At 41.2% G+C, this 17,955-nt stretch overlaps 1 protein-coding gene across 2 annotated transcripts in view; it reads left to right on the top strand.

Annotated features, from left to right (window-relative positions):
- Positions 1-17,955, top strand: part of ZNF277 (zinc finger protein 277) — a 39,835-nt gene that overhangs the window by 6,387 nt on the left and 15,493 nt on the right. Inside the window, exons 2-6 of one of the 2 annotated variants that reach the window (XM_082239777.1) lie at positions 7,618-7,701; positions 9,731-9,932; positions 13,700-13,788; positions 15,088-15,170; positions 17,688-17,779. In XM_082239777.1, the coding sequence (XP_082095903.1) occupies positions 7,618-7,701; positions 9,731-9,932; positions 13,700-13,788; positions 15,088-15,170; positions 17,688-17,779 (550 nt within the window). The remainder of the gene's footprint in view (positions 1-7,617; positions 7,702-9,730; positions 9,933-13,699; positions 13,789-15,087; positions 15,171-17,687; positions 17,780-17,955) is intronic. The other variant, XM_082239778.1, reaches the window with a different exon arrangement.

Raw genomic sequence — 17,955 nt, 5'->3', positions numbered from 1 at the left:
TGGAGTCTCATCTGGTTTAGCCCTTAAATATGGCTTGTACTGGTTTTTAATTTTGCTGCTGGTTGGTTGGTTGGTTTTTTACTGCTTTTCTCTCGTATTGTAGTGTTGGCATTATTGTTTCTATTTTGATTGCTTTAATATTACCGTAAGCCGCACTGGGAGTGCTAGCACTGAAGGGTGGCTTGTCTAAACACATGTGACATTCAAGGAGCTCATGGGGAATTCCTGAACGACTCTCATACAACATTTTTATTATTATTATTGTTTCGTGATTGCCTTGAGGATTTTTTTATTAGAATAGCAATGAATTAAACTTTAATGTTTAAAGCAAAGGTATGTCTCTTTCCTCTCACCCACTCCCTTTTTACCAGGCAGATTTGTAATAGAAAAATAGATTTAACTCTATAACATGCCAGTTTGGCTGTATTTAAGCATTTGCGGATTGTGAATGCATTGGCTATCTGGGGAAAGGCCAGGAAATGGGGTAGAGATGAGATCTGCTGGTGGTCTGCACCACAGAACAAATCACTTTTGGGAGACTGCTAACCTAAAACCCATTTTATAAACTGATTTAAAGGTTTTTATACATCTTCTGGGACATCTCTGGATCAGGAGATAAAACTCCTTTGCCTGCTCTTCAGAGAGCCTTTCTAAAGGGTATCCAGAGAGATCTTTTATCTCTGATCTTGTTGATAAGCACCACAGCCCTGAAATAGAACATAAAATAAAGCCCCTTGGCTATTCTTTAAAAATAAAAGTGAGCATCTCACACACACACACACACACACACAAACACACCACAATGCTGGAGGATTGATTGGGGGGCATATAGAGGTAGGTGGAAAGGCAGAATTTCCTACTGCCACACCCAGGCACTGCAGCATTAAAACATACAAACTCCTAGCAGCAGCCTGAACTGACATACGTAGTCTAGGAAGGGATTTTCCCCTTTGATGCTGCTCCATGGAACTGATAATATTGGGGTTTGAAAATTTATAGAGTTAACAGTGATTGTCTTGGTTTAATCCTGGGGTGCCCAGTGTGGAGAAGGAAGTAAGAGTTGGGTTTTTTCCTTTCTTTTTCTTCTTTCTTTTTTTTTGCAAGGGGTTTGCCTCCCTATGTTTTTTGGGTGAGGTGTTCTAGGTTTGTTTGTCTGAGAGTGGGGAGGAATCGTATGTGCAGCATAATTTTTTATTTGGTGAGATGGGTGTTTTGGCGTGCTCGCCCAAGGAAATTTCTTAGATTTCCAGATATACCCTTGTACCCCAAAGGTTGCAGATCCCTGGGTTGACCTGTGGCAAACTATTAGTTCTTCTGTCTGTTGTGCACTGTATAAAGGGGGTGTCGTATACAAAAATACATGTGAAACTTAAATGGAAATGGGTTCAAAGCCATATATTGAATTTATTTATTTGAAACAGATATCCTAGGTTTACTGGCTTCATTCAGATAATATGTGATATGTTCGTTTTTAAAATCTCCTGGAACACGTTTCATATAGATATTCTCGTTAGCAGAGGGGGGAAATCTTTTGTGCTTCTAAAATTTTACTGAAGCTTGCCAAAAGAGCTGAGTTTGAGAATGAGATGCAAGACTTGAAGCCGCTACCAATCTTGTTTCCTAATGAAGTAGAAACTACTGTTGTGAGCATTTGAACTAAAGGGCCAAGTTGCTAGAATTGCCACTATGAAACAAAGGCACTCAAGATTGGAATGAAGGAAGCATAATAGCATGCCAATAAAATAGTCGGCTTTATTCAAAGCTTCAGTGACACAGAATTAAACAGGATCTATGCTGCTTCAATTGAGGACTGAGCCACTCGTGCAGAAAGACCACACTGTCTTATTCTGTGTTTAACGTTTGCTTTGAGAAACAAAGTTGGTGCACCATCTCTGTCCTCCGGAGAGAACCTAAATCAGAAAGTAAGGTTTTCAAGGAGACCTATTTAGTAAATAATATAATGGGATGTATATCCATATGTGTGTGTGTAACACACTCAAGTGGCCTCATATAACACCCTCCTCCATTAATGCAGATGTAACATTTTGTCAACCAACCGTTGCTTGGCTCTGCAAACACTGCTGATCATTGAAATGACACGGATGCTAGTACTGTCATAACACTGGACCATTTAAAGTTGTTCTTGCTGATGCCTACATTACCTGGGTCTTCATATTGGCAGTAGGCACAGGCAGAGAATGATGGGCAGAGCTAGAGACTGTTGTAGCTCCTGTTGGGTTAGTGGTGGTATTAATATTATACTAACCCTATTATTTTGCTGCATTTTTTAAAGACATAGTTATGTCCTGTTCCCTTTGCTTTGGAGAATTGAAAAATTAAAAAACAGTTGTTGTAACTAAAATAGTGTGATTTTAAGGGTTAATCAGCTTAGGTACTAGGTTTGTGCTGTTGGCCATGGATATGTTTGTGTTCCGTGTTTGGCACCATGGTTTTGTGACCAGAAAGGAAGAAATGTAAGATGCTAATAACTTGGGAGCTTGCGGAACTAGAAAAAGGAATACTTAGAAAGAGTTGTAAGGAGCTTTTGTTCCAGAATTGGCCATTACCCAGGGGAAAAATAGTTTTTGATTTGGAAGCCATAAATAAGAGCATTTTCTAACCAGGTCTCACCCCCTTTTTATCAACTGAACAAGGGGAAAGGGGTGGGGGTAGATGGAGCTACAGATGTTTCCTTGAGCTAGTGGTTCAGTTGCAGCTTAATCAGTGTCCGAATACATGAATATAGGATGCTTTTTGGTGGTATCCATCCACTTCGTATCGGAAAAACAAGATTTCCCTCTTATAAATTCTGGTGTTTTGCTACTGTTGGGAACGCTTGGGCAGAGGACCCTCAGTGGCCCTCCTAACCTGGAAGAAGTGGAATATGCAAAGTGATTATCTTGGCCTGCATCCGATCTTCTTGAAAGCAAAAATAATATCGCTGTCAAGATGATGCACCTTCTGCTGATCCACAAAGGCCCAGCCTTGCCATTTTTTGGAGCAGGCCCCGCCTTTTAACCAAACAGTTTGTGAGAGTTTTGATCTGGACTGGTAATTCACAACACTGTAGCTCAGTGGTAGAACATATGCACCACATGCCCAAGGACTCGCCTGCAATCATTGGCATCTCCAGGTAGGGCTGGAAGAGACCCTGGCTAAATCCCTGGAGTGGTAGACTCGTAATCTGGTGAACTGGGTTCGATTCCCCGTTCCTCCACATGCAGCTGCTGGGTGACCTTGTTGCTAGTCACACTTCTCTGAAGTCCCTCAGCCCCACTCACCTCACAGAGTGTTTGTTGTGGGGGAGGAAGGGAAAGGAGAATGTTAGCCGCTTTGAGACTCCTTCAGGTAGTGATAAAGCGGGATATCAAATCCAAACTCCTCACCTCCTCTTCCTAGAGAACTACTGCCGGGCAGTGTGGACAATACTAAACTAGCTTCCGGTTGTATAAGGCAGTTGCTGTATTCCTTTATTTCAAAACTTTCACAACCCATGGCTTGAGGTGCGTACGTTGAAATCGGAAGTAGGCATTTTCCTTTTATAATTAAAAACAACAACCCTGGAATATACGTGGGAGGAATGTGTTGTATCTCAGCACAGTGGTACCTCGGAAGTCGAACAGAATCTGTTCCAGAAGTCCGTTCGATTTCCAAAACATTCAGAAACCAAGGCGTAGCTTCCGGCTGGCTGCAGGACGTTTGGGTTCCAAAGAATGTTCGCAAACTGGAACACTCACTTCCGGTGCTTGGGATCCAAGGTACGACTATATTTGTCAGTCATATTAGAAAGTATGCTCTGGTTTTTATTTTGTTAGCTCTTTGCGTTTCACATCTAGTGTTCTAAAGCTGAGACAGTGCCTTGTTGAGGGGAAAACTGAGAGACCATGACGTGGGACAGGGTCTTGAAACCAGTTTTATCCAGTGGCTGTTGGTATTTTCTCTTTCTCCGTGACAACTCTTGATATATTTCCGAACCTGCTGCCTCCAGCGAACTGAGACACAACTCTCTCTAATCCATCTGCAGTCCATGTACTGAAAGATTTCTAATAACAGGATGTAGCTGAAGAAGATATTAATGACAAAACAGGACTAGTCCATTCTCCCTGTAGTGAGACAGACAATATTTTTCTGCAGGGCAATGAATTTTGGGTGTTCGCACGGGGAATAATATGCTATCCCCATGATGTTCATATTTATTTTAAATGATTTATAATTTGCTTGATCATAGAGCTCTCCCAGCAGTATACAAATAAGACTAAAGATAAAATACAACTAAAAGTCAATTAGAAAACAATTATACATAAAACCATCATCATTAAAACACAGATTAAAACAGATAAAATCAATAACATTTCTAAAACAAATACAGCATTCTGTGCGCCATTGCTGGGAAAGTTATTCTTTTTAAAACAAATGTTCTTGTTTTCAAGATCTACCAGAATGATCTACATGTGTGCAAGTATATCTTATATGGAGTGGTATATTACTCCATTGTTCCTTTAGAAAGGACCTTTATAGTGACATGGACTCACTAACTAATACGAGAAGGAAAGATGTCTTCTTTTTTAAAGCCTGGCCTAATTTGGGCTGTTTCTCTCCAACTGTTGAAGATTTTTGTTCATCTGTTTCCTATTTCTTCCATTCACTTATATTCCGACGCCTCCACTCTGGTACCCATAGCAACACTTGTTAATGCTAATGAAACTGCAGCATCTAAAAACTTCCGTGCTGAACAAAACTGTTCAATGTTGCAGTTAAATACAGTTGCATTTCTGTCAGGCTTGGATTCCTGCAGTACCTGTTTGAAGTAAACTTGGATTACAAGATTTTGGTAACTTTCTGCTCCTCTGAAATGTACACTGTTGGATGCATTTATGCAGTGAAGCCTTGTATTTGGGTAGCAGCAGATGTCTGAGAAAATCGATACATAGCTCATGTAAAATTGACCCAGTTTAGCTGCAGGACGGAGTTGCCTTTTAGAAGTATTAAATTTGCATTCAGTAGATCACTGCTGAATACTGAGGCTGATTGATCTGTGAGATGTGCTGTCTTGGAGCACATGGCTGCTCTGGCTAATTCCCATGTAGCAGTAATAGCATGTTAATGAGTGAAGTAACTGACAAATGACTCCCATGAACTTGAACAAAATGCTAATTCAGTTTATTAGGAAGATCTAAGGCATTTCACAAAATGTTCATGAATTTTACTCAACTGATAAGCTTTCGCTCATCTTTTAGTCAGAAAGCTGGTTGTATCTATTATGCTGGTCTTTTAAAAATTCACTCAGCTTAGATATAGGAGACTATTTTCATACTTAGGAAATCCAAGTTCATGACACTGCACAAAAAATGTGAAATTTATTTATGTCCTAGCCCTATTGCCCAGGTGCTGAACAGTTTGATTGTAGGATTTAGGATCTTCTAATTGCTTTTAAGAGCTGTGCCCACATAATGTCAGATGTCAATGCCTGTAGAATATAACATGTGTAAGTCTGAAATACATAATTTTTCCTCCTTCACTTTCAGTGGGTAAAGACTATCGAACATCCTTGTATTGGACTCAGTGCATAGTGTTACTTAGATGCGTCCAAAATGCAGAGTTCAGATGGACCCAGAGCCAGGGCAGGGGCAGCCACATCGCATATTGGTTTACCCCAATATGTAGACCAGCAGATGGCTGTTTGGACATTTCATGCTACCTTGGCACAAATTAATTGGTCCCAACCTGTCCAGTAATGCCCACTATATTGCAAAAATACAATAAACAGGCACAGTTATAGGGTAGCTTAGAAGTGCTGTAATTGTACCTGTTCTTTTTCATGTTCTATGAAGCCTTTGGACTAGAGAGAATGATTTACAAGGTACTCTGACTTCATGATGGCAACCCTAATTCAAAGTTGTGCCTAAAAGCGTTGTCCTGCAACTTCTAAGGGTGATATCTCAGAATATAATGATAGATCTCACCAGCCCCTAGACTGAATTGCTAATATTGCGTATCTCATTTAAGGCTTGTGGCTGCATCTCATGCAATTTTATATCTAGTGCATAGTATTATAAGCAGCAGAGATCACAAGATAAATATTATGTAATTCCTCTCTAGTTAAAACTTTATGTAGCAGGCATACTGTTCTATTTTATTTTTAAGTATTATTTTAGGATTTTTATTTTGTTTGAAAACCCCATCTCATTGTTCTACCTTGTTTTCTTGGCTGTATGTTTTTGTTGTTGCTGCATCCCTTCTTGTTTTGGGATTGTTGTCAAGTTTTCAACTAATCTCCTCGTATTAGCCAGCTGTATTAATGAGATAATAAACCAGGCTTGTTGCTAATGAATTGATTCATTCAACTGCTGAATTTAATTAGAAAGACACTTAACATTCCAGCAGATGTTCTTATTTTGTTTGGGTACAGTTGTATTTCTGCACAATGAGCTGACAGACCCATCAATGTCCATATCTATATGCCCTGCTCTTAAAGACTTGTGCCATAAATGTTATCATGCAGACACTAAGTCTACAAATTCCAATATCATTGATGATTGTAGGTATAGTGTCTCTTGCCTCGTTGAGACTAAAGAGAGTTCTTCAACAATGCTCTTGTCAATTTTATCATCAGCTAATTCTAACCACTTACCTGGGAATAAGTTCTATTAAATTCAGCAGATGGCGGCTAATGGATTGAGGTTGAATCCTGACAAGACAGAAGTACTGTTTTGGAGGCACAGGAGGCGGGCAGGTGTGGAGGACTCCCTGGTCCTGAATGGGGTAACTGTGCCCCTGAAAGACCAGGTGCGCAGCCTGGGAGTCATTTTGGACTCACAGCTGTCCATGGAGGCGCAGGTCAATTCTGTATCCAGGGCAGCTGTTTATCAGCTCCACCTGGTACACAGGCTGAGACCCTACCTGTCCGCAGACTGTCTCGCCAGAGTGGTGCATGCTCTAGTTATCTCCCGCTTGGACTACTGCAATGCGCTCTACGTGGGGCTACCTTTGAAGGTGACCCGGAAACTACAACTAATCAAGAATGCGGCAGCTAGACTGGTGACCGGGGGAGGCCGCCAAGACCACATAACACCGGTCTTGAAAGACCTACATTGGCTCCCAGTACGTTTCCGAGCACAATTTAAAGTAATGGTGTTGACCTTTAAAGCCCTAAACGGCCTTGGCCCAGTATACCTGAAGGAGCATCTCCACCCCCATCGTTCTGCCTGGACGCTGAGATCCAGCGCCGAGGGCCTTCTGGCGGTTCCCTCATTGCGAAAAGCAAAGCTACAGGGAACCAGGCAGAGGGCCTTCTCGGTAGTGGCGCCCGCCCTGTGGAATGCCCTCCCATCAGATGTCAAAGCGATAAACAACTACCTGACATTCAGAAGACATTTTAAGGCAGCCCTCTTCGGGGAAGTTTTTAATGTGTGATTTTAGTGTATTTTTGGTTTCTATGGAAGCCGCCCAGATGGGTGGGGTACAAATAAATTATTATTATTATTATTATTATTATTATTATTATTTATTTATTTATTTATTTATTTATTTATTAAATTCAGCAGGACTTGCTTCTGAGTGAACATTGTTAGGCTTGAACTGCAAGTAACTTTCCTTCCTCCAGACTGCTGTTCATAGGTTATGCTAGTGAGACAAGTATGCAGGAAGCGTACCTTCCAAGTTATGTCAGGAAGAAGCAGCCTATTCTATCCTTATCTACAGGTATGCACATTTCCTTGTAACACTGGAGTGTGTGACCCTTTTTCCGTTGAGGGCTGCATTCCAGGGTGTCAGGGGGGAATACCGTAATTTGTTGGAGGCCTCATTCCAGAGTGAAAGGTAAATAGGGACACTCCCTTGATGCCATTCCTTTCTCTCTTTCTGCATTTTGCTTTTACTCCTGCTTGTAACCCACGTGAACTCCGACCAAGAGCCTCAAGAAACTGGGCTAAGAGCTTCAGGTCTGCTATCTGTTCTGCAAGATGCATATCCTCCCTTTCCCCATTCTCCCATTGGTCATTTGGCTTTGGGATCCCAGGGCAAAGTGGAACAGAAGGAGTTGTCTCATACAAACTCATACTTTTGGTTCAAATAGCTCAGCATTGTCTACAGTCTCTGAGAGTGGCTTTTGAGAAGTTTAGGCAGGATTATTTTTCACCCCTATCTGGACATGCCGTAGATCAGGGGTCGCCCTGATCCAGTGGGACTGCTGGGCAGGTGCACCCGACTATGACCTGCCATTTGGGGAAAAAATCAAGCCTCTAGCTCTCCTAGAAAGAAGGTTATGGAGCAAAATGTGCAGGTACCTAAGGGGTTTCTGTGAAATGAGAACAGTGTGGCTGCCTTGTATATATTTTCTGAAATGCTCCCTTGCTATTAGGCAGTAGAAGCACCAGTGTGCATGCACATATGTGTGATCTCCATAGCCAGGGCCAGCAGGATATACCGTATTTTTTGCTCTATAAGACTCACTTTTTCCCTCCTAAAAAGTAAGGGGAAATGTGTGTGCGACTTATGGAGCGAATGCAGGCTGCGCAGCTATCCCAGAAGCCAGAACAGCAAGAGGGATTGCTGCTTTCACTGCGCAGCGATCCCTCTTGCTGTTCTGGCTTCTGAGATTGAGAATATATTTTTTTCTTGTTTTCCTCCTCCAAAAACTAGGTGCGTCTTGTGGTCTGGTGCGTCTTATAGAGCGAAAAATACGGTAGTTGGCTTCCCATGGTTGTCAGAAATGGTTGTTGCTCTAATTTTGTGTTATGCCATGCCCTTTCTATGGCAGCCATTTGGTGACTGATGCCTCCAGCCCACTCGCAAAATATGAGATGTGCCCTCTAGTCCAAACAGGTTGTCAACCCCTGCCACAGATTGAATTTGTAATGTGTCGCATGAGCTCTGCTACTAAGCTGTGACCCTTCTGTAGTGCTCTGTGAGGTGTCAATAACCAATATAAAAGGACAGCCGCGGCACATGCGCTCTTGCAAGAATACAGCCTCTCATTTGCAAACGGGGAAGTATTTTTGCTGTATGTGGCCAAATCCTATCTTGAAATTTGCTCGTTAATCTTTAGGGACATTAGAGATGCAACACCTGATCTGGCTGTTCCTAACGGGAGCAGCGGAAACTGTCCATGTAGAACTTATTTTACATTTGACTTGTAGCCAAAGGTTTAGCATTTAATCATTGGGTAAGCAGACCGTAAGTTTTTCCTGTGAAATGATTCTTGCCACTAGGATGTTGCAGAAGACTGGCTTTTCAGATAGTTGTGCGCACTTTGCAGTAAGGCTACAAGCTTAATCCCATTTATGTTGGAGTAAGCCCCATGGAATTTAGTAGGATTTACTTCTGAGTAGACACAGTTAGGTATGCTCTGTAGGTCTGTTGAAGTGAACTGGGAATTTTACCTGTATGAGGTCTACATAGCAGCCTGGGCTGATGTAACATTTATTACAAACTCCAAGCTGGCCAGGCATGGTTTTTCTCTCCTGCTCTGCACCTAACACTGTAAGAAAGTAATATGCAAGAAGTCTTTGATGCAAAACCAGCCATACAGGAAGTTCATTGCCACCCTTGGCTCATTTGAGAGCAAGGGCAGGATAGAAATTTAATAAAGAAACACCTTTCCATTCTTTTTCATTCCAATCTATAGAGTGCACACAAGTCTGTTTGCTGACTTAAAAAAAACCCACTGCTTTTGACAACGAGATAGACTAATATAATATCTTTGTAATTTTTTATTATTATTTCTCTTTAGACCACAAAGACTACATTTTGGAGCCACTTTCTCTGCCAGAAAGTCCAGGTGGCATTTCTGCTGTAGAAGGTTCTCCATCTGTGCCTTGTATATTCTGTGAAGAATATTCTCCTGTATCAGAACAAAACCAACTTCTGAAGCACATGATTATAGAGCACAAGCTTGTCATTGCAGATGTCAGACTAGTAGCAGATTTTCGGAGGTATGTAGCTCTTGCTTAAAATTTGATAAAGCAACCTAGGACAGAAAATGTTCAGGAAACTAGAACTGGTATATACTGAGACAACCAAAACATAGGATAACGTTCCCAATTATGCAAAAGAAAATAGGCAGATCCCAAAAAACAGTGAAAGGGAGGCTGAAAGGGTATGTGTGTCTGAAGGAAAATGAATTGATATTGATTTATATATATTAGTAACTTTGTATTAATGCAACTGTGTTTTTGTAATATTTTGTTTAAGTTGTCTGTTGTTGCTTCTGTTTTTTGTACACCATTTAGATACATGTTTAATATATTAAGCAGTATAAAAATTAAATAATCATTTAATCAATGTTTTATGATGCAGCAGGATAGATACATTTTTGTATATAAATAAAGGGCAATTTTGCTAGACATTAATGTAAGAAACTGAGCCTTGGATGAAAGAGCTGGACCCAGGGACTGTAGAAACAAGGCTGGAACGTGAATGTGTGTGCGCAAAGGAATCCCAAACTTCAAAAATGGGGAGTAAATCATTCTGCAAAAGTAGCCCTGATCATAGCACAAAAACAGATGCATCAGCCTTTTGGGAGCTGGAAGGAGAGTTGAGAACCTTAAGGGAGGCAGATCTTTGCATTGACCAAACTGCTTCCTTTTTTTATTTTGGAGCTCAGGCCTTTATATTAAGTTCTCCAGATTGGTTGCTATTTCTTGTAAGCCTGTCAAAACTTGTCTATCCGTCTCTATGAACTGATTCATACACGTGTAGATCACTTTCTTTATGGAAGAGCAATAAAATGGACAGGTAGAGAGAAAGGCATGGTAAATCCGCTCCTGAAATGTCCTTTTCATTGTCTTTCCATGGTAAACTCTAGATCCTGATCACTCAGTTGAACTTCCTTCCCTTAAAAAGTATTACATGTTGCAGTTGACATGTGATGACCACGCCCTTCTAGGAATACATTGGCCTCAGTGCTAATTGCATATTCTAACTACTAAAGTTCTAGAAGTTCCTATACAAACAGCTGTGCTGACTGGGGCCACAGGTTGCCCATTCCTGATCTACAGCCTATGTTAAATAAACCAATCTACCTGCCCCTCATCAATATGTGCTTTTCAAGGTGCACATGTTTTCTCTAATTGACAAGCCTTATTCAAAACACTAAATGCTGTTGCTTAGCAATTTCACATAGCGTGCATTCCAGTCTGTACATGTGTTCTTTTTGTTGCTCTCTGCTTTCCACTTTGGTATCTGCAAAGCTGCTATGTGTGTCTGGCTTCAGATGGCAAAGATCAGGACCTTTTCTGCACTCAGTTTTTACCATGCATGTGTCAATACGCCAGATTTGAGACGACTGATGTGCACCAAAAATGAATGGGATCAATTTTTCCACTGTAAATGGTTCAAAGAAGACTGAAATGCATAAGCTCACAGTTGCATAGGTTACTTGTGAGTGGAACCCAGTGATCATCTGTCCCCGTGTCAGACTCAATGGTTTCATTTTTCCAAGAGACTAAAGAATGGTCACTCAGGAAAGGTGATCTATAAATAAATGCTGTCCACATATCAACATCCAGGTGAGTTGCCATGGCCTGGTTCATTACATTTCAGTACTTCATATATAAGGCAGCTGATTGAATGTGGCAAACAAATGAGAGAAGAATTGATGATAAAGTGGAGTCCGTCTGAGTGGTGATGCTGTTGGCAGATCTGGGGAGGATCAAAAGGGAAGGCTGGGGTGGGGAGAGAAGCAGCTTCATCTTGGACATGTCGAGTCTGAGATGGTGATGACAACAGTATCAGACAAGTAGGTAAAGACATGCAGGATTGGATGGAAGAAGAGAACTCTGAAGTGGAGAGGTATACCTGGGCGTCATGAACAAGTACATGGGTCAGGTTAGGGAGCCTCTGGGCTCTGGGATCCTAACTAGGTCTGGCACAGGTCCCAAATTTCCCCCAAGACCACTTACAACATTGGGTAGAGGTGCAGCAGTCAGTGAGCAAAGCAGGAATGGCCTTGAAGACTCTCAAGTGAGGCTTGCTGTCACTGCTTGTCAGTGGCGACTTCAAGCCTGCTGGGTTTGGCTGCACTACAAAGTTTCCATTGGATGAAAATAGGGTTTAAAGTTGGCACTGGTCCGCATTGACTTCAATCAGTGCTAGGACCTTCATTTGCAGTGTGACATGAATTCAAACCACACTACAAACCACAGAGAAAAAAATGTGTCCCACCTGTCAAAATGGTCCCCCATGGGTGGAGAATCCAGGATCCACTCCAGAGCTGCAAAAGGTTCTCCACAGATGAAATTGGTAGTTTGGATGCAACACTAAGCCATGGTTTGTTATAGCCACGGTTTGCTGAACAAGATGGGATCTGGCTAGCAAGTGAGCAAAGAAAATATCATTTGCTTTCCCCCACCACCTCTGCAAGTACACAGCTGCAATCCCAAATGCCTCGGTGGTGTTTGAGGACCAGCACAGCCTCACTGCATCACCAGTTATCAGAGGCAAAGGGATTTGTGAAGCTTCTCAGATGGATTCTCAGCAACACAGCATCAGCTCAGAGGGAAATCTCCATTCCACTTTTGTCTTTAGTGATTACCCAGCAGAACCAGACAGCTCTTGTTCAATTTCTGGCTCCTGAGAGAACCTCAGACGTGCAGATCAATGCTCACAACTTTACATCATGTAAAGTGAACTATTTCCATGGACATTTTTATGCTTGCAAACATTAGTGTCTGTATTGCACCTGGAAATAATTGAAGCCAGCAACTGTTTGAGATCCGGTCCCTACTTTCCACTCCTCTAGACCCTTCCCTCAACATCTGTGCCCACGATTGAACTGAAGGCACACACTTTTGGTTCATTAAGATGCTTGATTGATGAGCAAGGAAAACAGCTGAAAGCAGTAACTTTTGTTAGGGTGTAACAGAGACTTGAAAGCCAATGCCAGAAACCAGAAAATGTGATACTAAGAAGCGGCTATTTGCTTCTTTAAAAGTATACATAGTCAATATGTAGGACTATTGGCACTGCTGTGTTCAAGTTCTCTGTCAGCTTTCTATGCCTATGTTGCATTTCATCGCATCCCACGAGGACAGTTTGTTTTTCTTGCCAAATTATGGCTCTAGCGTTTTCAAATCCAGAAGTTTCCTTCTTTCATGGGAATGCCATATGGTACTAGGGCACAGAGCTGGCTCTAACCGAGCTTCTTGATATTTGCTTGGATGGAATAATGTATTTTACTGTCAAGTTGGATAATTAAACTACTAAGCAGGTCTCAGTATTCATGCAGTATACATTTTTCTAGAGACTTGTGACCAAGCACGCACAAAGCACCCATTTATGTTTTGGTAAGTATCAAGTTTTAAAGCCAAGTAATAAGACGAAAAGAATCTAGGGCAAATAAAATCCGTATAAAAAGTTAGCTTATTCAGCACGGTAAGCTTGCCATGTTTTTCGTTTTTTAAAAATCAAACACTAGTCATTGTGTCTGGTTTCTTCATACAAGCTGAACATTTGAAATTACCTGGTAATGGATTTCCAATTTCCAACTTATCTGTACTGGGAAGATTGTTCTGGCTAAATAGAAACGTCGCCTTATTTGAAAAATGACCTCTACAAAAGACTGGTAGCAGTGAGTGGCTCGGTAGCCAAATGCTGCAACAAGAATTGCATATTAAGAGTGTAATGAAACGAACAGCAGTTTGGGAAATGTTTTGTAACATAGCTGCCTGCATTTTTGCTCCCCCCCCTTTTTTTTTTAAAGATATGCATTGTACTGGAAGAAAAGATTCCTAGAGCAGCCCATTACAGACTTCTGTTGTGTGATAAGAACAAATTCCGAAGCAGCTTTAGGTGAGTGTGTTGTTAATGTAGCCGGCACAGGCCGGGTTTGCAAAATTCCCCACAATCTGCCATTGGACCACCAATTTTGTTGGGACACTTTTTGCTGAACTGTATCAGATGCTGAAGCACTCTTGTTTGTGGGCTTGAGTTCAACAGATTATTGGATTCACTTTAAAATACAAAGAGTGAGTGTCTGGCATTATATCTTGGACTATAAGCTTGTGGGCAATGCCTGTGTTGATTTTTGTACATCTTGCATGCATCATCATCTATACTTGGGGCCAAACGAAGGATGATTATGATCGAATGTAAAGGAAGGAGCCCTCTGCCTTAATATTATAGATATTCCCATACTAGTTATAATATTTCTGAAGTGCTCCATTTCACTGATTAGAGGTTTATAAGGGTGGCTATCGTAGCTGTGACTGTCAAATAAAATTATAAACCTCCAAATAACTGCTATGAGACACACTCAGTTCGGCACCTTGCTTCTGGCCTAGCATCAGGTATTCATTTTTTTAAAAAGGAGAGAAAAATCTTGGCAGTTGTAGAATGCAGTTCAGCTTTAGGAAATGGAGAGTCTAAAGACAAAGAGGCATAACAAGGGCTTCAGGCATTTTAAACTGATGCTGTTTCCTTTACCTGTCTGCCTGGAAGATTGGGGTGAGAAGACCAGTTCAGCCTGTTCTGAGTACAAAGTCAGAATGCAGATTTTTTTTCTTTTTCTTTTGGAGAATTCTTTCCATACCAGGCAGTGTGAAGCACTGGTGTACAGTTATTCCCTTAATGTATGAAATATGCAGAGACTGCATTTGGATGTTACAGTAAACCATGGGTTCTGAAGCTGGCTTGTTTCAACAAACTATAGCTAATATTTATCACAGGTAAGGGTTGAAAGTAGTTATAAACGGTGGCTAATAAAAATGAAATGGAAACCTTCAGATTTCTTCATGGAGTAGTAATTGGGAGGGGTGTTTATTACACCATGGTTTATTGTGACATTTGAACGCAGCCAGACACGAGACCTGGGGCTGATTTACCTTGTTCCAGTAAAATCTACCGACATATCCTGGTGGGCTTCTCTATATTCATGGATTTGCTTCTGGCTGAAGCACAACTGCCAACATGACTAGGAAATTTCTGAACAGACCCCTTAGAAAGAACATTTGTCTTAAACGGATAGAATTACCACTTGCATCTTTCTCCCTCTCTCAGTGGCTTAATATAACTCAAACCTGTATTACATAAAAAAGCTTAATGTATCGACCTAAGTGTTCTCCTGACATTTGATCTGTAATCTTTTAACAGAGGAACAAGACAATTACTTCCTTTTATGTGATGCTTTGCCTGAAGACAGAACACTGAGGGAGAAACTTCAGCAACAAAGGCTGGTAAGGTGGTCTTGCATGTGACCATCCCGAAGCAGGAAATGAACTGCACAAAAAAATGAGGATTTAATTTAATTTCCAGGTTTCCTCTTTCAGTAATAATGAAGTTGATCCTCAACAGGTAACAGTTCCAGAAAGCTCAGTAGGACTTACTTCTTTAAAGCGGATCCTCCAAGTGTCCCTATTTTCCAGGGACAGTCCCTGATTTAGAGAAGCCATCCCAATTTCTGATTTGATCCCGGAATGTCCCACTTTTTTTAGGATGTCCCTATTTTCATTGGATAAATGTTGGAGGCTATGGAGTTTTCGACCCCAGAGCCATCTGTAGACAGCCCTGTATAGGGAAGTTTTTTAAATGTTTAATGTTTTATTGTGTTTTTATATATGTTGAAAGCTGCCCAGAGTGTGTGGGGCAACCAGTCAGATGGACAGGGTATAATAATAATGATTAATAATGGAATGGGACGTCCCTATTTTTATCGGAGAAATGTTGGAGGGTATGTTTAAAGGTGTGCTGAAAATTACTCAGAAGAATCCAATGATGCAGTTTTGAATGCAAAGTATATGTCATGTGTGGTGTAGTGGTTAAGAGCGGTAGTCTCGTAATCTGGCGAACCGGGTTTGCTTCCCCGCTCCTCCACCTGCAGCTGCTGGGTGACCTTGGGCCAGTCGCACTTCTCTGAAGACTCTCAGCCTCACTCACCTCACAGAGTGTTTGTTGTGGGGGAGGAAGGGAAAGGAGAATGTTAGCTGCTTTGAGACTCCTTAGGGTAGTGATAAAGCAGGATATCAAATCCAAACTCTTCTTCTTCTTCATATGTTTGTCTACAATAGTAAAGATTCTTTACCTGGGATTCTGATCTCTCCGCAGCACTGCCCAATCCTACTTAGTGACCCTGTTATCAATAAATCTCTGGTCTTCCTTCAACAAAAGAATTGTAGAAATCCACCAGCTGAGCATTCCCAGAGGCAGCTGAATGTGTTTATCAGCCGTGGCTTCTTATTTGCAGAGCTATCCAACATCAGAAGAAGCAAAATAAATAGGAACCTCTTGAAAGGGGGGCAGCAGCTAGATAAAGGTCCTTCTGTTCCTGTTGCTCTCTTTGAACTGATTCACACATGCATATATCTCTGAGTTTCTAGGGCTCTTGCCATCTTATCGCTTAATGACTCAACAGGTGAAGGGGAGGCACTGTTCAGTGACAGTTCAAAAGCAGGCCTTTCAAACCTTGCTGTGGATCTTGCATAAAGCAAGCCCTAAAATGGCACCTCCGCGGTGAAACTTTCTTCTTGTTAAGTTGTTTTGGAGATGTGAAAGCTGCCTGGGAGGTGTGTGTTCTTTCACACATACCGAGTCCACCACTTTTTGCAGCTGCCGAGAAGCAGGCATGCATAGGTAAGCTCAACCTGCAAAGTAGTTCTAGCAGGTTGTCTGATTTCCTCAAAAATAAACCAATTGCCAGAACAACTCAAGCTTTCCATAGAGGGGTAGCCAATGCAGTGCCCTTTAGGTGTTGCTGATTACGACTTATGAATTATTTAGTCATTGGCCTATTATTATTATTAAGCTGCCTGTTCCTCTGCTGAGGTGCTTACGGGGTGTGAGGGTGAAGAAATAGGGATCTTTTTTTAAAAAAAGATGACTTGTTTAGTTTCATAGCCCTGGGGCACCAAACAACTGTTTTTTCCCGGTGATATAGAATGTGTTGAGGGTTTTTAGTTCTACAACATTTTAAATCTTGAGCTCTTTATGTCTCCTGTGCGGTGAGGAGAAACCTAAGTATCTTCAAGTTCCAGTTTCCTCACTCTAGGTCTTCCGATACTTGTGTAAAATATAAATGATTTCTTGCTTCAAGCTCTCTCGTGGAAAAGATACACCTAGACTCTCTTAACTCAGTTCTCTTGCCTGAAGCAATATGCGGCTTCATACTATGAACACTCAGCAGTAAAATGCAGCTTTTATTTAAATTGGAGGAGAAAATTCCTAGAAATAGATACAAAAATGTTTTTTTTAAGCGTTCTGGGAGACCTGTTAGGAATATATGATAAAATGTTCTGCTTTGGTTTAAGGCTTAAACCTATATTATTTAAGGTAAAAAAAAAAAATTTGCTCCTTTTATTCACACGGGTGCACCTATACATCAAGGAGCCATTGATGATCATATTGATTTATCGAGGCTAAAATCTTTTCATTATACAGACTGAGTCCATCAATCCTTGTGTCATCCAAATTCTCATTTTGGGAGGTGCAAATACATTTTCTCCAGTTTTCATTTGAAATGCACTGGATTAGACCAGCCTTCAGGTCTTCCTGTTTTGCCTGTTACTCTTCCTCCATGCTGTGTGAACATTTGAACCTAATCGTCGGCAAGAAAACCATGTTTTCAAATGAATCAAGTGCCTGTGTTGCTCATTAGCTGATAATGAGAGACAATGGAAAACTGCTAGGAATAATTTACAAGGAAGCTATTTTCAAAAATGAATGTGATTGCATGTGTTGTATTTCTTCCTGTTCAACAGAGAGAGAATCTGGAGCAACAGCAGCGAGAGAGAAATGACACAGACTTTCACGGCGCATGCATGTTCTGTGATAAAGAGTTTACTGGTAACAGGTTAGCGATGAATGTTTGACTACGCGTTTTCATCCTCGTGAACATCCCAATCCTATGCAAATGGGGGAAATGGAAATGTCACTCTAAGGCTTTGGTACTGATGTGGCTGTAGCAGCATTTTATAACTGGCAAAATGTTAGCCCAGTGTAAGAAAAGTGCTGGTGGAAAGACCAAAG

Source organism: Podarcis vaucheri (assembly GCF_965113315.1).
Source record: "Podarcis vaucheri genome assembly, chromosome: 10".
NCBI lineage: Eukaryota > Metazoa > Chordata > Lepidosauria > Squamata > Lacertidae > Podarcis > Podarcis vaucheri.
This window is presented reverse-complemented; position numbering and strand designations above follow the sequence as displayed.